This window comes from Rutidosis leptorrhynchoides, unplaced genomic scaffold, assembly GCF_046630445.1.
Source record: "Rutidosis leptorrhynchoides isolate AG116_Rl617_1_P2 unplaced genomic scaffold, CSIRO_AGI_Rlap_v1 contig329, whole genome shotgun sequence".
Lineage (NCBI taxonomy): Eukaryota > Viridiplantae > Streptophyta > Magnoliopsida > Asterales > Asteraceae > Rutidosis > Rutidosis leptorrhynchoides.
The window spans coordinates 19,150-46,862 of NW_027266570.1; the positions used below are offsets into that span (position 1 = coordinate 19,150).

The 27,713-nt window shown below is 35.1% G+C and overlaps 6 protein-coding genes across 7 annotated transcripts; 2 read left to right on the plus strand and 4 right to left on the minus strand.

Moving 5' to 3' along the window:
• Positions 1-281: 281 nt before the first annotated feature.
• LOC139882942 (uncharacterized) lies at positions 282-545 on the minus strand. Its single transcript, XM_071867189.1, has one exon. The coding sequence runs from the start codon at positions 543-545 to the stop codon at positions 282-284; it is 264 nt and encodes an 87-aa protein (XP_071723290.1).
• Positions 546-911: 366 nt separating this feature from the next.
• Positions 912-3,571, plus strand: LOC139882955 (NADH--cytochrome b5 reductase 1-like). The gene is made up of 9 exons (XM_071867202.1): positions 912-1,032; positions 1,622-1,763; positions 1,876-1,966; positions 2,090-2,167; positions 2,355-2,435; positions 2,527-2,616; positions 3,075-3,140; positions 3,289-3,375; positions 3,479-3,571. The coding sequence occupies exons 1-9, from the start codon at positions 912-914 to the stop codon at positions 3,569-3,571; spliced, it is 849 nt and encodes a 282-aa protein (XP_071723303.1).
• Positions 3,572-7,209: 3,638 nt separating this feature from the next.
• On the minus strand, positions 7,210-10,475 carry LOC139882951 (T-complex protein 1 subunit eta). Of its 2 annotated transcripts, none has more exons than XM_071867198.1 (13): positions 10,461-10,475; positions 10,047-10,307; positions 9,591-9,716; positions 9,293-9,496; positions 8,989-9,158; positions 8,768-8,903; positions 8,489-8,605; positions 8,266-8,385; positions 8,080-8,178; positions 7,904-7,987; positions 7,650-7,737; positions 7,467-7,555; positions 7,210-7,371 (listed from the first exon to the last, which is right to left on the minus strand). In XM_071867198.1, exons 1-13 carry the CDS (start codon positions 10,473-10,475, stop codon positions 7,210-7,212), a joined length of 1,671 nt encoding a protein of 556 aa, XP_071723299.1. The 2 variants fall into 2 exon arrangements, with proteins under 2 accessions (XP_071723299.1, XP_071723297.1); XM_071867196.1 differs by having other exon boundaries at positions 7,904-7,993.
• A 530-nt stretch (positions 10,476-11,005) lies between these two features.
• Positions 11,006-12,622, minus strand: LOC139882952 (F-box/WD-40 repeat-containing protein At5g21040-like). The gene has a single exon (XM_071867199.1). The coding sequence runs from the start codon at positions 12,620-12,622 to the stop codon at positions 11,006-11,008; it is 1,617 nt and encodes a 538-aa protein (XP_071723300.1).
• Positions 12,623-22,375: 9,753 nt separating this feature from the next.
• LOC139882956 (rac-like GTP-binding protein ARAC8) lies at positions 22,376-24,052 on the plus strand. The gene is made up of 8 exons (XM_071867203.1): positions 22,376-22,480; positions 22,790-22,877; positions 23,006-23,115; positions 23,210-23,273; positions 23,428-23,492; positions 23,583-23,648; positions 23,801-23,904; positions 24,013-24,052. Exons 1-8 carry the CDS (start codon positions 22,376-22,378, stop codon positions 24,050-24,052), a joined length of 642 nt encoding a protein of 213 aa, XP_071723304.1.
• A 910-nt stretch (positions 24,053-24,962) lies between these two features.
• On the minus strand, positions 24,963-25,842 carry LOC139882950 (uncharacterized). Its single transcript, XM_071867195.1, has 3 exons — positions 25,689-25,842; positions 25,154-25,311; positions 24,963-25,070 (listed from the first exon to the last, which is right to left on the minus strand). Exons 1-3 carry the CDS (start codon positions 25,840-25,842, stop codon positions 24,963-24,965), a joined length of 420 nt encoding a protein of 139 aa, XP_071723296.1.
• Between the last annotated feature and the right edge of the window lie 1,871 nt (positions 25,843-27,713).

A 27,713-nucleotide genomic window follows, 5' to 3' on the forward strand; every position in this document is an offset into this window, starting at 1 on the left:
TCAAGAATAAAAGCATGATATCAATTCGTTTTCCGATCCAGATAAACACCAAACTTGACCCAAATTTGTACAGCATACCACTAAGAAGTGGTTTGCCATATTGTCAAGCATGTTTTTATATCAATGGACAATAAATAAGAACAACATCGATAAATCGAATAGCAAGTACTCTCAAGAGTTCAAAATTTAGCATAGTGAATATGTTTCAATGTGAGATCATAATCAATACAGAATTGACAAAACAACAACAAATTACCATGAATTATTATTGGCGCTGATGTTCAGAGCTGAATTTCCATAACGCTCTTGACCTTGGGCGTATAGAGAGAGTAGACAAGTGCTTGGCGTTTGGCAATCTCGAGCTGATTCTTCCCTTCTGCAAAAGCAGCTTGGACCGAGTTAGGGTCGGTCAAGCTCCGGTTCGCTCGGAAGCCGTCGACGGTTCGCCGCTTGGCGTATTCTCTGATGTTGTAGTCAGAGAACTGACGAGCCGTCCGGAGAAGCGACCGGAACAACGAAAGCACCTCACTCCTCGTCGCTGCCATTTGATTCGATTGTGGAGAGAAAGAGAGAGAGGCTCCAACGAGTTGTTTGTTAGTTAGCGTTGTTATTTGGCTTCATAGGTGAAAATATTTATCTATAATCAAATAAAGTCCCCATAGTCTTAAACTTATTTCAATTAAGTACACTTATTTTAAAAGAGTCATCTTATGAGACACCTTTTATTTTGTCTAAAAGTGAAAAGTACAAACGAAAAGATATCATAGTATATTCTTGATTGCAATTTTGCTTTTTACTTTCAACAATCCAAAAGTAGAGAACGACTTTGTCTAATAAATAGTGTGTGAAAATAGGGAAGCTGTTCTCTTGTCTTCTAGATTAGAACTTCTTTTTTTAGCTTTGGAGGAAAAATGGAGACGACGACGATGCAGTCTCACAAAGTGGAGATGTTAACCATAGCTATAGCTCTAGTGGCCATCGGAGCCGGGACTGCCTATTACTTTTACTCCCTTGGCAAAAAATCTAAGAAAGGTAACTTTCGAATCTCTTTCTAATCCTTTTCTGGGACTCTGTGAATAATCTAAGGTGGATAACATGTTTCCTGGGCGAATCTGGATAGAAATCTTTGATAATGATTGCTACGATGACTTGGTTTTGTTGTATATTTGTGTAATTCTGATATTGAACACGATAATCGATGAAGACTGCACACGCTCGCTAAAGTGTTGGATGAAAAATGGTTGTTCATTATTATTATTATTATTTTCTCAAAAAAAAAATTATTATTATTATTATTATTATTATTATTATTATTATTATTATTATTATAAGTTAATGTTGGAAGAATGACGCAGAAGTGCCATGATTAAAGGCAAAGCTGTATTCATATTGGTTTATTTTTGAGTTTTTAAGGGTGTATCGTATTAATGCCAACCCGAGTGGCATATAGAGTGTAGAGTCTGACCTTGTACTCCCAATTGAGAAGGACAGTTGCTTTTATGTGCTTTTCTAGTGCCTTTTTGCTTGCTCTCTGCTTCATTTTTCTGCTATGTATTTTCGGAATTCCTCTTAGTGAGATAATCAGCATATTAAATCTGAAAAATTCCTTACATTTTGATAGGCTGTTTGGACACTGAGGTTTTCCAGGATTTCAAACTCATTAAGCGCACCCAGCTCAGCCACAATGTGGCCAAGTTTAGATTCTCCCTCCCTACACCAACTTCAGTATTGGGACTCCCAATTGGAAAGCATATGAGTTGCCGGTTTGTTGGCTTTATCTTTAACTCTATCAATTGATGACTGATTTCTGCATTTAAAAGTTGATTGATGGTCTAGTTTGGTTATGACTCAAGATAACAAACCTTGTTTTCTCAGAGGGAAGGATAGTCTTGGTGAAGAAGTTATAAAGCCATATACTCCAACAACTTTGGATTCCGATATCGGGTTCTTTGAACTAATCATTAAGGTATATAAGCTCCAGACTGTAGACTGGTCTTTTCTTTTCTTCTATTCATTCTTTCCCTCGATAAAAGAAATTTCTTCAATTTAATTTCTTGTTTCATGGGTTTAGTTTGTTATGTTTATATAGATGTATCCTCATGGAAGAATGTCTCACCACTTTCGGGAGATGCGTGAAGGTGATTTCTTGCCTGTGAGAGGACCCAGGGTAATCTATCTTCTTGCGAAATAGCCCTCGCTCTGTTTGAATTTCAGGTTCATTTTAATTGGCATTGGTGTTCAATTTGATAGTTTCATAGGTTTATGTTGATTTAGTCACTTCCATAATCTCGATTGTTATTGCAATGAGTCATTAGTGAGTTGGAGTGATGTAGGAAATGTTTTTATGTTTCTAGGGGCGCTTCGAGTATCGACCTAACAAAGTTAGAGCTTTTGGAATGCTTGCCGGTGGCACTGGCATCACCCCTATGTATCAAGTAAGTATCCGCACATGGACGAACTGCAACTTTTTTGTAGTTTGTTGCATAAACCATCTTTTAGGCATTCTAAATTTTATATTCGTCTCAGATTGCAAGAGCCATATTGGACAATGCAAGTGACAAAACCAACATTCATCTTATATATGCTAATGTAACACTTGAGGACATTCTTTTGAAGGTAAAGTCTCTCTGACATGTCTTGAATCTGTTAGGAAACTTAAGAATGTATCTGCATCTATTTCTCAGACTAGGTGTCGTACACATTAATAACAGAGGTGAATTGTGGTTTGTTAAAGCAATAAAAACTTTCTAGCTTTGTGAACCAAATATCTTTAGGGGAAAGGACAAAAGTAAAAATAAAAAAAAAAAAAAAAAAAAAAAAAAAAAAACAAGAATAGTAAAGCATAAAATGACTTCTCGGGAGGAGGGTTGCACTACAGCCATTCCTCAAAACATGAAAATTATTACTTTGTTTTTCTTGGTAGCTCTAATTCTCAGTTTTTTCCATAGATTTTGGGAAGAGTCAGTTGCTCAGTGTAGTAGCTACTTGGGAGGATCGAATTTGTTTGTGAGAATTTATGTTTATTATTGCTTGTAATAAATTTAAGTTGATGAGATTTCTTCTTTTGTTTGCAGGAAGAGCTAGATAATTTAGCAATCACATTCCCCGACCGTTTCAGTGTCTTCTATGTTCTAAATCAGGTATTTGTCTCATTAGCTAATGTGGTATTATTACCTTTACTTCGTAGCCTCTTTTCTTTTCTTTCTTAGATACCTCGATTCAAATATCAACCATCTGGAAAAACCATACTTTTGGTCTAACATCTGCAATGCTGAATGTAATATCCAGCCACCTGAAGAATGGAACGGCGGCGTTGGTTTTGTGTCCAAGGAAATGATTCAAACCCACTGCCCTGCGCCGGCTGATGATATCCAGGTAATGTTATTACATGTTCATTTTAGCTTAGACAACTTCAATTGTTCACCATAGATAAATGCTATGATGATGAATAACAAGACAAATTGTTTGATTTGTGCAGATTCTAAGGTGTGGTCCACCTCCCATGAACAAGGCCATGGCTGATCACTTACTTGATATAGGATACACTCCCCAAATGCAATTCCAGTTTTGATTCATTACAGAGATATAATCATTGTTTCCATTGTGAATCGATCTTTCAGTCTCTTTCAGTTTAATCCGACAGATTGTTCTTCATTTTTACACGGCGGCTTACTGTTGCTTGATAAGTGGCTATGTTTCTAATTGGATAATTTCAGCATTTGATTGAAAACCCGTGTTTCTTTGCATTTAGTTTTCCTCTCAACTGCTTTCAATATATTCTGTAATCTATTATGGAGTTCGTTAATAATTCATTCGATAGGCATTACCACGACATCATAAGCCGTAACTGGAATTCCTACAAGAATATCGTCTTCCAATAAAAAGCAGCGGCATCAGGCTTGCTACAGTATCCTATAATTCCTGAGTCCTTCAATCTAGGAATTCGAGGGATTCCTGATGATTCCATAAATTTTTGACATGGTTCAGAGTGTTTTTTTTTACACTGACGAGCAGAGGGGATGTGGGGACTGGGGAGCATGAGGTTTTATATATGGCAGGGTTTTAGTTGGATATAATTAATGAGACATGTAATTAGAGTTTTTTTTTAAAGTTAATTAGAGTTTTTTTTTTTTTTAAAGTTAATTAGAGTTTTTCTCAAAAGAGAACCAAAAAATACAGATTTTGGTGCCGCATGTTATGGACAAGGATGAATGTTTTTGAGAATATAGGGATCAATCTGTTAAACTTCAAAGTATGGCAGAATTTGAGCCGCAAGAAAGGGAAAAAAACAACCGAGGGGCGACCGAGCGCAGATATTTTTGGTGCCGCATATTTTGGACAATGCTGACCGAATTTGAGAATATAGGGATCAATATGTTAAAATCCAAAGTAAGGCAGAATTCGAGCTTGCCACCGAAAAAACCGATGAAAAAAAAAGATCTACCGTGGGCTGATCTTTGCAGAGCCAGATTTAAATTTTGGTGTCGTCTAACAGTTCGATTCGTTCAATGTGATCCAACATATAATCTCTAAATTGATTATCCCGACGGAAAAATAAAACATCTTTTTAACATATATTGCGAGTTTGCAACTTCTACACGAAATAAAACAAAAATCGTACTTCAACATCTAATCACGATTTGAAAACTCCGATTGGTTTGATTTGAAAATGAGATCGTACTCGAATTTTCACTTGAAAGAAACTGATTTTTGCTGCTGCTATTCATTGAACCTTAAAATACAAGTTTCCCCTCAACTTCTTTTAGAGTCAAATGGACCGACTGAGCAAAAATAAGCGCCTAGGAATAATTATAAGCGATCTGTTTGAATGATACATTAAATAGAAGCTATCTAACAAATATTATCATGATCCCGAGTACAAAATACTAGATATATAACCCGCGTTGCAGGGTTCAACGCGGATTCACGATGACTTATAGCTCCTGTTTGGTAAAAGTCTTTCTTTACTTTGGATCTAACATGATGATAACTATTAATAGAGTAACATGATGTCTTTTAAACTTTAATGAACATCAATTAAAGCAAATCCTTACTATTGAGTCTCACATCGGAAATGATTCACTTCAATAAATCAATTATATGTTCATGTACGATCACCTCTCATTTTGGAATTATTAGGTTACATCATGAAACTTTATTGAAATCATTTAAAACATCAACATGGTATTACAATCATTCTCGATGTGATAGCATGTTGAGTCTCATATGGGGATAAGTACATGTGCAATTCAATGTGATCAAAACTCATCCTTCATCATCTTAACATTTGCGCAATTCACATTCATCATTATTTTTCGGTCCTGTCTGACATTTGTTTCTACGTCAGTCTCAATATGAGAGCCTCATTCTTCCATTTCGCCTAGGTCTCACAATTTGTTGAGACGTCCCTATTCTTAAGGGTTCATAATCATCAAAGAAAACCATTAGATCTCCTCTCTTCTTCTAAAACTCTTCTTCGTCTGAATAAATTTGCATTTCAATGAACGGAAATTTGCAGATGTAAGCTTGAGCCAATCGGTTAATATGCTTCAAGCCTACAACTGCAAATTTCTGTTCATTGAAATTTGCAAATGTAGTCGATTTTCTCCATCCTCCTCATAACCCAAATAATTTTATCGATAGAATCAGTGAGTTCTTTTTCGGATCCCGAATCCCTAAACCTCTTGCAAAAACCCTTTAGAAGGGTATTACCATCAATAAACAAGTCAACATCACGACCCATTTTGTTAAACAAGTCAAAAGCTTCGTGGATTCTCTTGTTTCTACATATTGCTTGAATTTTGGTGAGACTGGAAAACATGCGACGAACTATCATCATTGAGTTGAAAATGGATGAATTTAGGTTAGGGTTTGTGAACTATTTTGGGATATGACTTGTTTTTGGGAAATCGTAGAGCCGAGGACTGGGCTGTCTTCGCGGAGCCCAAATGTGGTGTGACATGTTGCGGACAAAATTGACATATTTTGAGAATATAGGGATCGATATGTTAAAATCCAAAGTAGGGCGAATTTGAGCTTGCGACCGAAAAAACCGATGAAAAAAATATCAACCCTAGGCTGGTCTTTGCACAACCAAGAGTTAAGGGTCCGTTCGTTTTGCGGTTTACGGATGCTCGAGCTTGCTTAAGCAAAATGGTAAAAAACACGTTTTTCGAGACAGTTTGGAGCAAGGTTAAGCATGCTCGAGCATCCGTAAACCGCAAAACGAACGGAACCTAAATTTTGGTGTCTCCTCAAATTCTGCCACCCTAGATTTTAACTGTTCGATTCGTTAAACATGATCCAACTACATATCAGCTCAAAATTGATTATCCTGACGAAAAAAAAGAAAACATCTTTAACATGTACTCCCCCCACCGTCTAACATTACATGATTTTTTAGACTTCTCATTTGTCTCAAAATAGATGATTTTTATGCCTAATTTACACCAAAATATGTTATATTTTTTCTTTCACCTAGTTTTTTTGCGCCACTGGCTTAAAAATCACGTATTGACAGACGGAAGAAATATACCGCTAGTCTGCAACTTCGAAAGTTCGAAAGTGTAGCAATATTTCGTGAAGAAATCTGCAACTTCTATACGAAATAAAACAAAAACGCTACTCTAACATCTAATCATGATTTGGAAGCTTCAATTGGGTTGATTTGAACACAAGATCGGACTTGAGTTTTCAAAGTTCTCTTGTGCTTGAAAGAAACTAAATTTATCTGCTCTTCATTTGAACCTTAAGACGCAAGGTTCCTTTTTTTTACCAAGTAGTAGTATTATGTACTTAGGTACTCGATTAAAGGACTCATAGAAAATGATTCCAACAAATCTCACTGAACATAAAAGGGCAGTTGGCAAAAATATAAAATCTTGAAAGACATGCCTTGAGGACTAGAAATAAGTGGTCTAGAAATAGAAATAAGCGATCTGTTAGAATAGAAACTACCTAACAAATATTTCCTCATAAACCATGATCCGGAGTACAAAATATTCCAAGCCCAAACATTCCAGAACAAAACGACAAACATTCCGAAAGGGTTGATAGACTAATATTCAACTGAACACAAGAATCCAAATGGGGGGCCGCACAACTTAGTAACACCGTGAAGAGCAAAATTACAAATAGAAAAATCTCAATGCACTTCCAAGACGTATTTCTATCCACCACCATGCATGTCTCCAAGGAAGGATAGATCGATCACCGTCTTCGCATACCTCGTCCACGACCACGACCTCTACCTCCACCCATTGCGCTGGCAGCAGCTTCTCCCTGAGCACTCTCTGACTTTGGGTTCTTTACTGTCTCGTCCACACTTAATATAAGGCAAGCTGCCTCCGTCGCAGCATTTATGGCATTTACCTGGACAACAAATGTTTATAATCAAATTAAATGAAGTCGACCTAGTATGAATAAAGTATATATATTTTACACATTTGAAATTAACTAAAACACACCTTAACAACTGCGGGCTCCCAAACAAAGTTGGCCAAAGAATCTGCAATTCCACCAGTATTAATATCTACTCCATATGCTGCACCCTCACCTGTCAAAATAATTTCAATTAGAACTAATAAACAAAACATGACAACTTTAAGTGATGGAATGAGAAGCAAGCATAAGAGGAGGGACAAACAAACCTGATGCTAGAGCATGTTTTTGTCTTAGTTTGTTCAGCACATCCGTCGCATCGAATCCAGCATTGTCGCACAGTTGTCGTGGGATAACCTAAACATGGACCAACCAATTAGAAACTATTTAAATATAACGGATACAAAATATTCAAATAGCTATTAATGGAAAGTGTAATCAAAAGGAGATGTTCTTAGAAACAAATCAGAAGGAAGAGCAAGAAATAACAATTTCCAACTCCCTAATAAAAGATGATGCTCACCTCTAGAGCTTTTGCATAAGAATTGATAAAAAGTTGCGACTTCCCAGCTATAGAACGCGCGTGATGCCTCAAATATCGACTAATCTCCATCTGCAGCCAGATTTTTAACGATCAAGATCTCAGATGTATTCAACAGTTTCATCGACTAGAATTAGAAAAGTTACAATGTCACATACATCTATCGCACCACCACCAGCAACTACGGTAGAATTTTTCAAGGCTCTTCTAACAATCATGATAGCATCATGCAAACTCCTCTCAGCCTCTTCGATGAACTAAAAATAACAAAAGAAAACCTTAGGTCAGCATCAATTCAATGAGTAGTTTACACAGACCAGTTCCTGTTTCAAAAAATACCAGACCTGATCAGCTCCACCACGAAGAACTATAGTTGCTGTATGTCCCGATGGGCATCCGCTAAATATATTAAACCTCTCATTGCCAACTTGTCTTTCCTCAAATAGTTCACAAGTCCCAAGAACCTAAAGGCCATTCAAAGGGCAGCCATTTAGAAAAGAGAAGGGACGATGACAGAAAAGACTTGGGAAAAAAAAATACTTTACTACAACAAGAATATTTCCATACCTCATCGATGATGTTGTTAACGGAGGTTTGCACAGTTCCACCGGCTGCAGCAACAACCCTTTGAAGATCTTCTTCAGCCACCCGACCGGCACAGAAGATATCTCGATCAGCAAAATACTGTTTCATGGCAGAAGAAAAATGTAAATAGAACAGCTGTCTGAGTTCCCAACAGATCCATAGCATCTAAAAAAATCTAAGGCATGCAAAGCTAACAGTGTATATTGAATAAAATACTTAAAATAAAATGAAGCATTCTCAGAATCTCAAGAAAGTAGCTACCTGGGTGGCTAAATCGCCTATTGCCAGACGAGAGAGGACAATTTTAGCACCACTCTGGGCACATTTATCCAACTTGTCATAAATAATATTCCACTCCGCATCAACAATTGATTGATACTGTGTTGGATCTGAAAGTCTGCAGCAGAAGAAATGCAGCATGCTTGGTGACAAAACGTCATTAAACAATTGAAACTAAGATGATATAACCATCAATACTTAACCTTATTTCAGCATTCTCTTTCTCAGATTTTAGTTCCAGTTCGATGTTCAGCAAGAGGATCTTTGGGTTAACAAATTTCTTTGGTTGTTGTTCAAAACCAGCATATGAGAATGTCTTCTTAAAGGCAACACCATTTACAAGAAAGGAATCTCGCATGGTACCACCTGGAACCTGTTGAAGCAAGCAATCGAATCCTGTTTAATGCTAGGTTCAAACATACGTTCAGCGAGTGACGCATCATAAACATAAATGAATAAACACGGCAAAGCTTTTAGTTAAAGAACGATCTCAAACTATGGTGCTACCTTCTTTATCCCGATCATATTTAGCCTGTCTTCATCCCCAATTGAAACCACTGCATCCACAACCATAGGCGCGAAGAACTCTTTTTCTCCACCAATGAGTTTTGAAGACAGTGTTGTAGCAGCACATTTCGCCAACAAACTTTTCTTTTCTTCAAGACTCTTACCCTCGATGCTAATGGCTAGCTCCCTGATTTTCTCAATTGCCTGCACAGTATCATAACAAATAACAGCATAATCAGTCCTGGTTTTCCCAGCACAAGAGCATAAGATACAAGTACAACAACTGAAAACATCTTACCAAGTAGCTAGCTGTCCTATAACTCCGAATCAAATTCTGAGGGTGAACCCCATCCTCAATAAAAGGTTTGGCCTCCTTCAAAAACTCTGCTGCAAGTAACACCACTGTGGTGGTTCCATCACCAACCTGAATTGCAACACAAATGGTTACATATTCTGCTTCAATACATGCTTAAAAGTGCAACAGCATATGAAAGCTTCTATCAAAGTTGTAGACCAGGAACGCAAATATTAGTACAAAACCACCAACTTAAATCCAAAAAAAAAATCATGCATCAACATTTCATGGATTGGTGGGCGCTTGCTACTTGAGAGGAAATATGGCCCTTATCTTTGAATCCATTTTAATTAACTACAGATGCTTACTATCTAGATCTTAACAGTAACTAACTTTCTCACCATAAACTTAAAAATCAAGATATCAGTTAGTAAGCGAGTAAGATCGAGAGAGACGGACCTCGGAGTCTTGGGACTTCGCAATGTCTCCTAGGATCTTGGCAGCAGGATGGACGATGTCGAGGAGTTTCATGATGGTGGCCCCATCGTTGGAAATGGTAACTCCGCCCTTATCATCGTGGATGAGCTTGTCCATCCCACGGGGACCAAGTGTCGTCCGAACTACATCTGCGACGGCGCTGCAAGCGTTTATGTTGCTCACCAGCTGCGCCTTTCCCTGAGACGTGTCAGTCCCTTCCTTCAAAAGTATGATCTGCGGTTGCTGCTCCATTTTTTCGATATTCGATCAATCAATCGATGAACCAAACAAACTTTATTATTAGTAACTGTACTCACACTGCATTTCAGTAAAACAAACACAAAAAACAACAACAACATCGAGATAGAGAGAGAGAGAGAGAGAGAGAAATCTTACCATCATGGACGACATTTCTGCTCGATGCAACTGGTAACGAGAGAGAATGAAGTGAGAAAAATGAGTGACTGAGAGTTAGGGTTTTTAGCTTTTGGAGAAGAAACCAAGTTCGAGTTGTCCAGGTTCTAGCGAGTGAATGTGTTGCAGTGTTACTTTCGAAATTTCTTGTTTCAGAGTTGGATCGGCTTTAGTGGGCTTTAAGTTGGGAAATTCAAGCCCATATTTTAGCTTATACCTGTGTTAGGCCACCTTGTTATTGGGCCTGCGCCCATTATTTGTTAATGGGCTTGAGCCCACATTTAACATGAAAGCAATCTGATTTCGAAGCATTTTAGGAGCAGTAGAGGCGAAAATATTCAACTTGTTAACAACCAAAAGCACGTAAATCTTGGATCAATCTGCCTTTAATAACCATGAAAACATGAAGTAGAGATCGTAAATGTAATACAAAAGCGCATAAGCTTGCATTACATAGCTAAAGGGAGGGTTATGAAGTAAGTAGCTTCATTAGTTTAAGAAGAAATGAAGTAAAGAAACGCCATTTGTTATGCCTTGACCTTGCCATTCACCCTTCGTTGCTTGTGCCAAACGCCATTTGTTGAGTTCTTCTTGGCTGAAACAGAGCATTGATCGATCCGACCACCTTTGCCATTCATCTCTAATTGGAGCTTACGTCTTCTCATCCTGTTTTCTAGTCTTATCCCTCTCAGAGAGCGCGCCTTTTCCGCAAATTCTAGCGCTCGTGTGAAATTCCAAATCCTAACATTACCCTCTTCACCACCACATACAATACGATCAGCACCAATACCCACCGAGAACAGGTTGCATTCATGTCCATGCAACATCCTCTGAGGTGGCTCCACCACAGAATTCCGATTCTTCACTTGGTAAATCCTAGAAACTCTCTTCTCCAAAGCATTATTACTAGCTCTTGCTCTTACCAATTTCCTCACATCGATTAGAGCAAGTTTACCATCACTGGCTGCTGATACGAGCCATGGAAACTCAAATGCAAGAGAATGGACAGTACTTGAATGGGGAATCCATTTTGCAATCAGTAAAACAGCAGCCTCATTGCCATTAACAGTAATCTCAAACATATGTATAGCTCCATCTTCTCCTCCAGTGAAAATGAAATTTCCTCCATGGCTTCGTGCCAAAGCACAAACATTGCCGACATGGGCATCGAGAATTACAGTCATCAAGTTCCCGGTAATGGTATCCCAAACATACACATCTGAACCACAAGTACTAACAATTGTGATGTCATGGGGAACAACTCGGTAAACCCAATCAGTATGTTTCAAGATATGCAGGCATTTAAATGTAGAGCGATCCAAGACATGAACAGTCATATCCCAAGAACCACTATATATCCTATTCATATCCAAAGCAAGTGAAGATATAGGTCCCTCATGTTCCCAAACTCGAAATCCAGAATCTGAACCCCTGAGGTCAAATAAATGAGGGTTTCCATCCACCGACTTCCAAAAATGAATGAAACCATCGGTTCCTCCGGCAGCCAAAAGCTTCTTATCGGCTGTAACTGCTCTTATAGTGCAACCAAGCGGTGACGATGCAGCAATGGACGAACCTTCTTCCAAGTCCCACATTCGCACAACACAGTCATACCCAGAACTAAATATGAGCTTTGCAGAAGGCAATAGAAAAACAGTACGAATTGCTTCGATGTGACCATGCAACACATCTAGGCTGCAACGACCGAGAAAGGTTTTACTTCTGAAATCTCTCTCGACGAACAACTCTCTCCATGATTTCTCATCTGGAATCTCAGAACTCGGTGGTGGCGTCGGAGTGGTTGGGAGTCCCCACCGCTCGCAATAAAACTTCTTCCAAACATGGTGCTCGGAAGCAACCTTGTGAAGAATAGTAGAGACACATGAAACTATTCCAAGTTCTTTGGGATCAAGGCAATTCAATATCTCAGAAATCAGTGCAGCGGGAAGATCGGTTATACAACGTCGGTAATAAGACAGAACATCAGTACCAGGCAATGGCTCCTCCGTATTATCAACCAGAGTAATTACCTTCTCAGGTTGGTTATCCAATCTCAATTCCAAAAAATCAGTATCCGGGCAGTTTTCAACACAATTGACCGAATTCCTCTTGATCTCAGTGCTCTCTCGGCATATAAATTCCATAAAATGATAATAATAACCTAAACGGTAATTGAAGGGATTGAAAATCGGAATGAACCCCTAAAACAAAGAACAAAGAACCAGCTTTTTCCCAAAAATTATATATCTACGCACAAATCCCTAAAATTCAAACTATATATTGTGTCGAAAATTACACTAACCTAACCCAAAGAAGGAGATAATTACCAAAGTCAATCTAGGAATAAGATTAATACTGCTCCTGCAACAACGAAAAGAGAAAAACAATAGACAATGCATGTAAGCTCAAGAATGTTCATTCATACATTGTAAATGAAAATTGAGGATTGAATTTTTACCTAGAATGAAAAAAAGTACGATCTTTGATTGTTTTGGGAGCAGAATATGAAAATTTGGTTCGCCAAAGCGAAGAGGGAGAGAAGAGAATTGTTTGGTATACACTGGCGGTGAGCATTGAAAGCGCCCTTCTTGAATCTTGCATCGACGGCTGACGTTGATCGAGCTGTCTGGTTTCGATTTCTGAGCCAATGAACGATTTTACCTGAACCGGTTTCAAAAATCGGTTTGTATCAATATGGGATTAATTCAAAGTAATCTTTATTAAATTAATTTCCTCTTGCTAAAAAAGTGTATAAATGAAATCTTATTTGCATATGCATTTCACTTTAAAGCGAGAGAATCATTTGAAAGTTTCAAAATTTATCTCGGCTGATAAACTCAGACATAGTCCAGGGCCGGTCCTCGGACTCGATCGGATCTGGTTCAGAAAAATTTGAAACGGCTGGTTTTTTCAAGTACCCCACGAGTTGGTCAACTATCCAGACAAGGGATTTACGTGTCACTTTATGACTCGTCCATATGTTCCTGTTTTGCCACGTTTCATTGATTTGCGATAATCTCACAAATAGTTAACAAACATATTTTGAGTTGTTTAGTATTGTATCTCAATTACAGATTTATGTTAGGCCGTTTATTTCATTGATTTGCGATAATCTCACAAATAGTTAACAAACATATTTTGAGTTGTTTAGTATTGTATCTCAATTACAGATTTATGTTAGGCCGTTTATTAATTGTCTTTCGTGTGATTTGATCTCTTCCGCATCTTTTAAAATTATTTTTATTGGATGCAATTTTTTTTTGAAAATTTTGTTTAAATGGAACTACGATTTAATATTGATCTTATTTAATCGTTACATATTCTATCTAAAATATTTTTTTTATATAGACTATTTTATTACAAATTTATACCCAATTTTATTTATGAAACATATCACTTTATTTAAAAAAAAAAAGAGTTAACTAATATACATTTATACGGTTATTTTAAAAATGCAATTATCCGGAAAATTCACTACTTTACAATTTATACAGCTACTGATTTAACTTGTATAGTACGTAGTATATATGAAATGAAACACATAAAAAGGAACCTATTAGCTCCCTCCTTTTAAGTATTTCAAATCAATGCCAATAAAAAATATTTTGATTAGAAATTTCTTTCATCAAAAAAAATAGGAATTTGATTTTATAAAAACCGAATCTAGATAATTTATAATAAAAATTAATAAAAAGATATTTTAAATTATCATTTATTTTTTTGTCCACTCTAAATGTCGCACATCAAAAGTGGATTAGAGTGGATTAGAGGGAATATAATTTAACAATAATTAACTTTAAAATATTTTATTTAGATATATATTGTGAACGCTCTCTCGCGTTTCAATTATACTTTTCTCGCCCTGAAAAAAAAATTCTTTATCGAGCTAATAATATTAATTAATGATAACTTTAACTACAGTAGAAATATTTTAAATTAATATTCGATAAATTAATAAACTCTTTAAAATAATAAATTTATTCGGTCTCGATTTGAGCCAATGTAAAAAATTGAAAAATTCGATAAAATAATAAGGTAATAATTTTTTGGAAGATTTTTCTACAATTTTTTGTCTCAAAAAAATTATAAATTAATAATTCATAAAAACTGAAAAAAAATATATATATTAAACTCTATTGAAATATGATTCAATAGTTGTCTGTTTTCCTTTAAAACAATTGTCACCAAGTAAGAACACAGTACAACTATTGAGTCCAAAGTTCGCTGCAACGTAATTCTAAAAGGCATAAACTAATTTCTTTATGTTCAATATAATTATTTAGTTTATACGGAAAGATGAATTACGTTGAATCTGTTAAAAACTCTTTAAATTATTAATTTATCGATAAATTAATAACTCTCTAAATTAATAAATTTCTTCGATCCTAACATTATTAATTTATGAAGTTTTTAATTGTATTTTAATTTTACTCTTTGAGCATTATAATGATATATGCTATTATTCCGATTCATATTCATTGTTGATCAATTATTAATGATTACTAATCTTTAGAAGAAGAAAAAATCCAGAAAATATTGCTTCGTTGTTTAGCAAAATCACGTAATTTGAAGCTTACAATGGAAGTGAATATATGTGAGAACAAGATAGATCGACCTACTTATTTATTCATTATATAATATTTTGATAGAGGTGATAATATGTGGTCATGTTCATTTGATCGTTTATTTATAAAAAATTTATTCATGTGCGGTTTATTTTTAAATACGATTATATATGAATGATCAAATTATGCTTATTTTATTATAAATAAAAATGAATATAAAGAAAGATGATAATTCATTTTATTCATATTTTAATTAAGAAAATTATGATCGACTCAAAATATAAAATACCAACATAAATAAACAATAAATAAGATTCATATCTTCGTTCGTTTGCTATCTCTATCTAAATGTCTTCATTATTAGGCATGAAAAATAAATTAACTGCTCCATAAAACTGTTAATCGTGTAATTATAGATGCATCATTGTATATTTCATGCTTATTTCGAGTTATAACTTATCAATTCCAAATTTTTCTGTCTTCCTAAATATTTTCACAGAAGATATTTCACCTCATGAATCGGTAAGGAGCCGCCGGTTACCAATGCCAATTTGCAGCTGCAAATGGTGTTTCGATGTGATGTGTAACATAAAAAGAAAATGGCGTTTTAATGCGGTTGTTGACTTGCAATACAACTTGAACGTAATTAATGACTCCATTGGTTTCTAGGCACCTAATTTAAACCTTCAATTCAATGAATTAACTTTCTCTGTTTTGGTTTAACAAATAGGAATTCGTTGTTTTGTTTTGTTTTTTGATTAATAATAAAAGATTACTAGAATCCAAATGCAAAGTATCTCTATACTAACCTTCTACCTAATACACATTATTTCCCCAGCGTTAAAAGTATTAAGTGTCTAATTAAAGTGTCATTGTAGCATCAAAGTCAACTCTACACAAAATCTACAAGTTAATTACTACTATCTACTCCCTTCCTCTCTCACGTAACAAAACTTACAAATTTTAAAAAAATAATTAATGGTAATTTTTTTTATATATTTTTCATCTATTTATTATTTTAAAATTATAAATATTTATATAAAGAGAAAATTCAATTTTATGTTGGATCTTAATGACAAGAAAAATATCCTTTTTAGATGACTATTTTAGGTTTATTTGGCTGTTTCTTATGCAATCTAAAGTTGACACTTTTAGGTTCATAAAATAATTCATTCAATTTGTTAAATCACAATTTCACAAAACAGTCAAGATAGTCAGGACAGATAATGATATTGGATTTGTAAATCATCAATGCCATGATTTGTTTGCCAATGATGGCATCATGAATAAAAAAAATTGTCCATATAAATCACAGCAGAATGGTGTTATTGAAAGGAAACATAGACATATTCTAGAGGTTGCTAGAGCTCTCAGGTTTCAGTCTTCTATGTCTATTAGGTTTTGGGGTGAATGTGTTTTGACTATTGTCTGTCTCATCAACATGACTCCCTTATAGCCTATTAAAAATCACACACCATATTACAGACTGTATAACAAGCAACCAGCTTTAGCACACCTCAGGATTTTTGGCTGCTTAGTCTATGCTAGACCACCTTTGATTACTGATAAGTTTGCTTTCAGATCAGATTTATGTGTGTTTATGGGATATCATATTGGACAAATAGGCTATATTCTATATAACATGGCTAAAAGGGTGTTTTTATTAATACGGATGTTACCTTTCATGAGTTTGTGTTTCTTTTTGCTACTGTATTTTCTGTGTCACTCACTCGTGATCACATTTCTTCACTCATTGATCATAATTCTGCTACATATCCATCGCTATCTCTTGATCCTTCCTTAAATCCACATTCTGTTGAGATTCCTGTCACACATGAGTTGCATGAGTCAGTTCAATTGCCTGCTGTTGTGCCTATTTCAGTTATTCCAGCTGCTCCAGTTCCTGCAATAGTTAGACCAACCAGAAACATTAATCTACCAGTTTGGATGAAGGACTACTCAACTGCTTGTACTTATCCTATTCAGTATTCTAGACTCATGCCAGCATATCAGTCATATATATTGCAAAGTTAGACAATATTCATGAGCTTGTCTTCTACAAAAAAGCTGCAAAGGATTCAAGATGGATTGATGCTATGAATTCAGAGTTACAAGCTTTGCAGAATAATCATACATGGGAAATAGTGCCACTGTCTACTTCTAAAAAATAAATTGATTGTAAATGGGTGTTTAGAGTGAAATATCAACCTAATGGTGAGGTAGACAGGTATAAGGCTAGACTGGTAGCCAAAAGCTTCAAGCAGAAAGCCGGTGTTGATTACAGAGAGACTTTTTCACGAGTTGTCAAGATGGTGATAGTAAGGAGTGTTGTTACATTGGCTGCTACATTCAATTGGTCACTCTATCAAATGGATTATAATGCTTTTCTACAAGGAGATTTGGAGGAAGAGGTTTTTATGACAATTCCTGAAGGACTTTGCAATTTAGGAGGGGACAATATGGTCTGCAAATTGCATAAGTCATTATATGGCTTAAAATAAACATCAAGGCAGTGAATCACAAGATAACAACTGCTCTCACACAAGTTGGATACTCACAGAGTAAATATGACTACTCCCTATTCACTAAGCAAGATGGTGGAAAAATTATAATAATGTTCATCTATGTGGATGACCTGTTGATAACAGGGAATGATGTAATCATGATTGATCAGCTGAAACAGACATTGCACAAGCATTTCAAACTCAAAGATTTGGGTACTATGAAGTATTTTCTAGGAATGGAGGTGAGTAGATCAGATGACAGAATATTCATAAATCAAAGGAAGTATGCATTGGAGCTAATAAATGACATGAGCTTAAGTGGAGCCAGACCAATCAACACTCCATTTGAACAGAATCTCAAGCTCACAATAAAAGAGTATGATGATTCTATGGCGAAGCAATCAGGAGGGGTTAATATAATAGAAGATCCATTAATGAAGGATACAATGAAATACAAAAAGCTAGTTGGTAGATTATTGTATTTGACAATTACAAGACCATACATCTGCTTTGCAGTCAATCATGTGAGTCAGCTTATGAAGTAATCTAAGGAATCTCACTATCAAGTTTCCATCAGAATAGTGAGATACATAAAATCTAATCTAGGAGAAGGGTTGTTCATGTCATGAAATAATGAGTTAGAGGTGAAAGCTTAATGTGATTCGGATTGGGCGTCTTGCATCATCAATCGTAGATCAGTGACTGGATATTGCGTGAAGCTGGGAGAGTTGTTGATTTTATGGAGATCACGAAAGCAGAAGACCATGTCTCGCTTGTCTGCTGAATCGGAATGCAGGGCAATGGCTGATACAGTAGCTGAGTTGATGTGGCTAAAAGGATTTCTTGTTGAATTGGGAGTCAAAATCGATCAACTAATGAAATTGTTCTGTGATAATGAAGCTGCACTTCATATTGCAATAAATCCAGTTTACCACAAGCCAACAAAGCATATAAAGATAGATTGTCACCTGGTTCGAGAGCAATTGCGGAGCAAACTATTTCAGGCGAGCCACTTGTCGATGAAGGAGCAGCCGACATATATGTTCACTAAAGCTTTGGGAACAGCACATCATAACTACTTGAAAGAGAAATTGGGATTGAAAAACATATTCAAGAGCATTGAATTGAGGAGGGGTGTTGAGGAACGCAATCAATGTTGCCTCCAACGGTCGAATTCGAGAGGAAGTAGAAGATGCAAAACGCAGAGTTTTGCATAGTGGACGGAAACGAAGCCCAAGACGGAAGAGAGAAAATCAGTTTAATCCAGCCCACAAAGCTTAGTCTGTTAGTTAGTTAAAATTGGCGGGAAAGTTAGTTATCTGCCTAACTAATGTAACCGAATTGATCATTGTACATATATAGTAATCATTGTGTAATATTTAACTCAATTAATGAAATTAGACTTCTTCTCTCTCAAAATATGTTTCTCAACAAGTACGCATATCATATATCTTTCATCAACGTAGAAGATCACATCGAGCAAAATCGAGGATCAAGTTTGTCAGTTGGTTACAATCATACAAATAGACTTCCTATAAAGATCTGTTGTGAAGTCAAATTATGGACTACCATATTGCCACCTCTCTTTGAATGAGTAAAACTACATAGAGTAATAAAACAAGAATATATATAAACTCTTTATTTCATTAGTTATAGTCCCCGATCCATTATAGCTAGCTCCCAGATGCACAATCTTATTGATGACAACAAGGCAATCAGATCCCATAAAAAGTCTTATTTCTCCAAAGTAAGGTTGTCAAAGATGTAAAACGGACTCGAGACGATTTGTATTTTCTCAAAACGTAATACGGAACATAAAGACAGAATATATTATAAATCCTTTAAAAAATAAAAATAGAACCAACTACAAAAAATTTTGACAAATTAATTAAACATGCAAACTAACAAGAATCTATGCTCAAGTCTTTAACATAACAAAAATGGATACTCCAAGTTCAAATGGTTCAACACTTCAACCAACAAAATACAAATCACTTGGAGGGAGTTGCAGGCCTTCCTCTTTCATCTGATTTTTAGATTAAAGTGAAGCAAAGAGGTGGATAGTTGAACTAGAGATGTGTCGGAGGGGAAACTTTAGTTTAGCTGGAGCCTATAGGTAGGAAAAATAGAATTTGGCCTGTATATTTAATGGGCTTGGACTAATTCATTTTTTTTATATAGAAAACACAAAATGTTTTGAAACGCCATCTTTACCGAGTAAAGAAGACGTTTTGAACCGTCGAACCCAAAACCGTTTTTTGCACAGATTAACACGAAATCCTTTGAAAAAGACGTAAAAATACACGTTTTTAACAACCTTGCTCCGAAGTGAATGGCGACGAGCTTTTATATGACTTCAAGAACACAGATGGCTTAAGCATGAATGGAATCCTTGCAAAGATGTGTTGGAGAAAGTTGGGCCAAACCAACTTTGATCAAATATTTGTGAGTTTCCATTAAGAAATTTAATTTGGTTAATAAGCCGAACGTATTCTCCATTGTGAGGAGATGAATATGAAATATTGATAGCCATTTGATCTAGAGTTGAATATGAAATTGCTAGTCAAAATAGTGTCATTTGAGTTATATAATCATATTATGATAATACTCAAATGATCAGAGCTATTTTATGGGAAAATTCGGGTTGCCATAGATTCGAGAATTATGGCAATAGAGTCTGATGGACTCGAGTCGAACTTAGTGTGTATGCTTTACTATAGGCTTGGATATTGATCCACGAATCAAAGTTTGATGAAATTATTTGGTCAGAAATTTGAAATACATTCACACATGTTTAATTGTGTTATTATCATTTATTTTGTGGATTGGGTTGTATTTAGCAAGATAATGTAAATGTCATAACGGCTGGAATAATTGGAATGAACCCGATCAATTAATTTGTGACACCTCCTCGCGAATCCCTTCCCCTAGCTCACCGAGGACACGCTCGAAGGGCGCCATTGGTGTGAGAGTGACGTTTTTATTACGTAGCGGATTCATTCTAATCTATTTGTCATGCAACTGAAACTAAATTAATATCTTATATCTATAGATTCAGCCTACATAAAATTTCTCGAAAAGATATAAGTCAGGTCTTTATAACAAAATAACTAGTGTGAAGTCCACCCCAAAATACTATCTAAAAAATAAACTATGTAAGATCTCTCTATCAAAATCTACTATGAGAATACCTTGAAGTTACTACACTGCAATGAAGTAATCTACGTCGCGATCCTTGTCAGTACACAAAATCACTATCAAACTTGTGGAGATATTAGGGTTTATGAGATTCAACAATCTCGTAAGTTAATTACTACTATCTACTCCCTTCCTCTCTCACGTAACAAAACTTACAAATTTTTTAAAAAATAATTTTTGGTAAATTTTTTATATATTTTTCATCTATTTATTATTTTAAAATTATAAATAATTTTAAAATTATAAATATTTATATAAAGAGAAAATTCAATTTTATGTTGGATCTTAATGACAAGAAAAATATCCTTTTTAGATGAAAGTTGAGGATTATATTCCTCTTAATTTATTCAGTTAAATATTAATATCTCTCTAATGTTAAAAATCGCTATGTGGCACTAATTTCCGTTAAATCTAATTACGTGAAATTTTAGCCAATCTTATGCAGACACGTGGCATATGAATGTTCAAAAATTCCACGTGGCTTGCTCTATGCCACATCATAAAACATGGAAAAAATCGGTTCAATCTGGTTCAACATCGAACTAGTCAGTTCGATCCGGTTCAAGCCTAATCGGTTCAATCCGGGTCAGGTTAGGTTTTTTTAAAATTTTTTTTTTTAAATTATAGATATTTATTATATTTAAAAGATGAATTTAACTTTTAAATTTAATAAATATTTATCATTTATAAAAAAATTTCTTTTTAAAAAAATTCTAAAGCGGACCGAATCGATCAGATTGAACCGAACCGAACCGACTGGTTTGATGTTGAACCAATATTTTTTATGTTTAATGATGTAGTATCGAGCAAGCCATGTGGAACATTTTATACATGTCATTTGTCACGTGTCAACTTAAAAATTTGATAAAAATTCATCTAATTAAATTATTTTACCACCTAATTAGATGATAAAAATTGGTTTCATCTGACGATTTTTAACGGCAAAAAAGTATTAATATTTAACTGAATGAATTAAAAGGAATATAATCTTCCATTTTCATCTAAAAAAGATATTTTCTTTATCATTAAAATATAAGAAGCGCATAAAGTTAATTTTTTTTTATATGAATGAATTAATTATTAAAATTAATGTTAGAATATAATTGAAAAAAATATTTAAATATATATAAATTTTATAAATACTTGATGCCGACACGGCCGGAGGGAGTAATTAGCTAAAATAAAGTTTATTTTCTTTTTTTCTTTGAAAAAACATCTTTTTAGTACAATTTTTATTCCTTATAAAAAATGAGTACCAATTTTTATTCCAAACCGAAACGATCCTATCTCAAAATATATTTTTTAACCTAATTAAAAAGTTCCAGCTAAAAATGAAGTGTAAAAAAGCAATAAAAACTCTGAACAGAAAACGCTCATGAAACAAGTGAATGAGTGAGAATCATGTGATACCATCTCCACCACCAACGACAAGCAACGTACCTCTAATAATCTAATTCTAAATCCAACAAATAGAAAAAAAAGCCATTAATTTTTTTTTCTCTCCAACAAACTACTCCTTTTGTATTGTAGCTTTTATTGGGCTGCTTAGTTGTGTTGTAGTGTTGTTTACTCTTAAAGAAAGGTTGCTTTATTCGTTTTCCTTGGTTTTTTTTGGCTCTGTTTATTTGCAATGGCTTCCAGTGCTTCAAGGTTCATCAAGTGTGTGACAGTGGGAGATGGAGCTGTTGGGAAGACAAGTATGCTTATCTGCTACACAAGCAACAAATTCCCAACTGTATGTTTCACAGTAATCTCTAAAAGTTTTGATTTTGAACTTCTCATTTGCTTGCTTTGTTCATGAGTTTGTTCAATATCTAAATTATTCAGCTTTATTTATTTATTTATTTATTTTTTATGCTTTTCATGGCTTACCCATTGCAAATTCCAAGACTTTTCCTTCTGGGTAGTACTGTATTAGCAGTATATATGTCAAGTCACGCTATGATTTTCTTGGGTTTTGCAAAAAGGTCCCTTTTTTTAAGATTGAAATCTAGGGATTTGTGATTTTGTCCTCTTTTTGATTGTTTTTGTTTTTGTTCATCAGGATTACATACCAACAGTGTTTGATAACTTCAGTGCAAATGTTGTTGTGGAAGGCACCACGGTTAATTTAGGTCTCTGGGACACAGCTGGTATGATTTCTCTCATTTGTTTTTTCAAGTATTTATTTCAGCTCAGTCTTTCTCATATGCTCTTGTCCAATTTGATTAAAACATCTTACAAATCGAGAAACTGTCACAATATTTCTATTTTTAAATAGGGCAAGAGGATTACAATAGATTGAGGCCGTTAAGCTACAGAGGAGCTGATGTCTTTGTGTTGGCCTTCTCACTAGTTAGTCGTGCAAGCTACGAAAATGTACTCAAAAAGGTAAACTTTCCTTCAAGCCTCGAGATTCTAGTTTTGGAGATACTTACTGCTGGCTTCTTCTTGTAACTTTTTCATTCACATATTTGCTTGTCAGTGGATTCCTGAGCTTCAACATTTTGCTCCGGGAGTACCACTTGTTCTAGTCGGCACAAAATTGGGTTAGTCATCAATAGCCTATTCATTTCTCCATTTGGTGCCCTTTATAAGGATCTTCATGATGGTTCATAGTTTTCCATGACACTTTAATCTGTCAAATTTGGTAAAATCACACATCTTCGGTGCATGCAACTGAAGATTTGTCCATGTATGTAGATCTTCGTGATGATAAACATTATCTCTCTGACCATCCTGGATTTGTACCTGTGACAACTGCTCAGGTGTGATTTCTAGTTCAAAACATTATAAACATGTGCAATTAGGAGCTTGTATTCAATCAACGTGTATAATATTCTTGTTTAATTAATCAGGGTGAAGACCTTCGGAAACAAATAGGTGCTGCGTATTATATTGAATGCAGCTCAAAAACTCAGCAGGTATGTAAAGAAAAACACACACCTTGACAGAACAATTTGCGAGTTGCATAAAAATGATATGAGAAAACTGTTTAGTTATTTAAATGACGAAATTAGAGGATTTGATGCTATCATACTGATAAATATGAATGTCTTTTACCATCTGATTGCAGAATGTGAAAGGAGTTTTTGATGCTGCAATTAAGGTAGTTATTAAGCCACCGCAGAAGCAAAAGGAAAAGGAGAAAAAGCCACGTCGTGGCCGAGGATGCCTTCTGTTAGTACCTTTCCTCCTTGAATTTCTATTACTAGACGATTCTTGACTTTGTCTGTGTCATGCGTTTTTCTTTTTGTTTACTGATACGTGATCTTACTTGAATTGCAGAGATGTCTTTTGTGGAAGGAAGCTTGTATGTCAAAAATGAACTCTTTATCAGTCTAGTAACTTGTCATTTTAAGTATTACTAATTAGAACTCCTATCAGTTTCTCGACGATGCGAGTTGGATCTTTTGTGCAATGTTTTTGGTTGATTGCACAGTAGCTTAGAAGCAAGCCACTTTTTTGCAGCTGATTTTACTCTCTGAATCTTTTTTATTCTATTTACCGAGTATTTATTTATTTATTTTGTGTGTATAAATAACAAAGCTGCATTACTTGTCTTCACAATTCTAGCAATATCGAATTGTACTAAGCATGTATGCAAGCAAATGCCAAATTGCATATATCATAACATAAATCCCATTAATTTGTGTATAAAAATATACTATCTCCTCTCAAAATAAATGCAAATTTTTACATAAAATTTACATTGAAAAATTTGCATTTATTTTGGGACGGAGAGTATATTTTTAAAAAAAAATAAATACAAATTTTTATATATAATTTACATTGAAAAATTTGCATTTATTTTGGGACGGAGAGAGTATATTTTTAAAAAATTAATGGGATGAATTCTAAAACCCTAGCTGGTCAGAAGTTAATTTGCCAATATTTTAAGGGGCCATGATATAATATTATCCCATCATAATACAAAACTCCTTTGAATCCCAAAAATTCTTTCTATAGAAAAAAGAAGAAGAAAAGAAAAAGGCAAGTATTACAATGGCATATTCCCACTCTAATCCTTACTGCGAAATACAGGACAAGCAAAACTGTGTCCAACTAAATTGCATGACGAACCTATTAGAGTTTCTTGCTAACTTAGACGAACCAAATGGATTAACTGTCGCGAACTCACAAGTCACGAAAACTTGTTTATTATGATACAAATAGGTCCTCATCATCATAATCCCGGAAACAGATCCAATAAAGTAAGTGTCTTTCGAATAGAAGCATCACAAAGCATTAATCATCTTCCTCATCTCAGCAGACCTCCTAGGATCGGGATCTTCAATTGCTCTTTCAGTGAGTATGTGCTTAATGCGGCACATAGACTTCCTTACCTTTCCATTAACAATTAATTAGCATGTACAAGGAAAAAAAGTAGAAAGAAACAGTTAAAAGAGATTTAGGCGATAATATATACTTTTGGGATGCGCTCTGGATTGGGAAATCGTAGGTTTTGTGCATGAAGCATTTGCCGTTGAGTCATCAGCATGTTCTTTTCCTTCATCAGAACGTACCAGAGCTTTTGAAGATCATCCCAAGACTTCAATCTCAGCTCACATGCTTTCCAACTACGACCTAAAAGTAGTATTCACATTACAATCCAATGAAAATAAGAACGTTAGAGTATAGTCTGCTCATACAATTGCCAAACAAACAAAATAAACAAAAATGAATACTTTTGTGAGAACTAGACTAAACACCAAATGCAAATCAAAGAAAGGAGGCAGCATTAAATTCAAAGTCAACAATTATCACTGAACTACAGCTTATATGATCATAAAAACCATATGAAAGGTCTGATCAAAATATTTAAAACCTGGGCTGCAAAGGCCATTGATGGCTTTTTGCAAGCTCAACAATAACGTGGATATATAACACGACCCCAACTGAACTGATCAAAGCAAAGAACATATACGCACACATATAAATACAGAGTAGATAGTGAGTAATACCATAGACCACTGGTTTTTCATCCTCTTGGTTTCTGTCTACTTCAAAGAACTCCTCGAGGGGATTTTGTGCTGTCCGCAAAGTAGAAGTGGCAGATGATTCCGATTTAGCAGAAGCAGCAAGGAACGTCCTCCCAACAAATCTTCTCAGGAACATGGTGGCAATAAAGTTTCTGCATTCATAGAAAAATGTTAGATTGTAGTATACGAATGGGAACTATGGGTGCAACAACAGAATTTACTCAGTTCTATCAAACCTTCAAATCAAGATCAACACTTTCTAACAAATAGACAGCCAAATCGACAGAAAAGCATAGAGATGATAATATTTCGAATGAAACATAAAACAGACAAAGAGAGATAGAGATAGAGATAGAGCGGAGCGTACCTCTTCCGATGAAGATTATACTGCCGGCGTCTTGTTCGGATTGAGGTAATAGGTAAAGAAGAACGTAGTGATAGAGGCTGAAATGGGCGGAAAACGCTGTGGCGGCGAGGAGATTGAGCTGCGGCGTCGCAAAATTGGGACTGATAGAGAGACAGCTGAGCTGACGGGATATAAATATTTAATCTCTCACCAATTTTAATTTCTTAACAAGTTGTTACCTAAAAAAAATTGCTAATAAAATCATATTTTTATTGAAAAATTATTGATAAAATCATCTTTTTCGTCAAAAGAATGCATATGTGGCAGTCATGTTATCGCCAAAAAAGCAACTCGTCATCTGATGACTGAGCAAAAATGACACGTCAGCATCCTCAACTTTCATAAAAAACTCAGTGACCACCAACGGTGGTCAGGCCATCACTTTTGACGACGACGTCAGTCTAAGATCGACAAATTCCAGAAATATTAATATGGACGTACTCGGCTCAATGAGATAAACTTCGTGGTGGTGTCGGATTTTTGAAATTTTGAACCGTTTGGTGTAGATCTAAACTTCAAACGGTTCGAAATTTGAAAAATCCGACACCACCACGAAGTTTATCTCGTCGAAACGCGTACGACCATATAAAAATTCCTGGAATTCATCGATCACCGACCGGCGGCGCCACCAAAAGTGGTGGTCACCGAAATCTGAGTTTTTTTATGAAGGTTGAGGATGTTGACGTGTATTTTTGCCGAATCATCAGATGACGTGTTGCTTGTTTGACAATGACATGGCTGTCATATACCCATTTTTTACGAAAATAATGATTTTGTTAACAATTTTTCGATTGAAATATGATTTTGTTAGCAATTTATTTTAGATAACAACTTATTAAAAAATAATTGAAATTTAAAATAGATTAAATGTTAATATTCTATTTTTATCATGTTCACATAAAATGTAATAGACTATCATTATTATTCATCTCTATCTCTAGTATTAACATCTTCAATAGTCAATAACCGGAAGTATATGTTAAAGTCCATCGAAGAGAACTGTAGTACCAAACGATTGGTTTTGTCAACAAAAATTTAAGATATTGTCACAGTTACAATAACACACAAACAGAGCTCAAATGATATTCAATATTGCCAAAGTTAATGACATTATCATACTGTACTTTCTCGTTTTGATTTTCGGGTCGATTTACATGGAAGCAAAGTATTTTCGGATACGTTATAAATCTCTCGAAACTCCACAAATCAACTTTACAAACACATACCGAGACTTGGTAAATTTCACGAGATCGGTATATCTCTTCAAGTGGTCAATAACCGATGTTTCGATATTTATATCCAAGACATAGAAGTTTTGGGTTCAGGAAGAGGCAAAACCACATTCAATACACCTACATACGTGTTTTTCAAGAATACCATCGAATGTTAAATATGCGATGCAAGTGCATTTCCTACTAGTAAGAGGGGTTTTTATTTTCTTTTTTATGAAGATCATCCAATAGCTTCTCTAGAGAATCAATCCATCTTGCAAATTTACCAAAGTCATCGTGGTCTCGTTGGTCTTGATTATATAAAACCAAGTATACATCAAATTTATCGGGTCGCAAGGGCTTTCAGAACTTTTGTAGAGAATGAAGAAT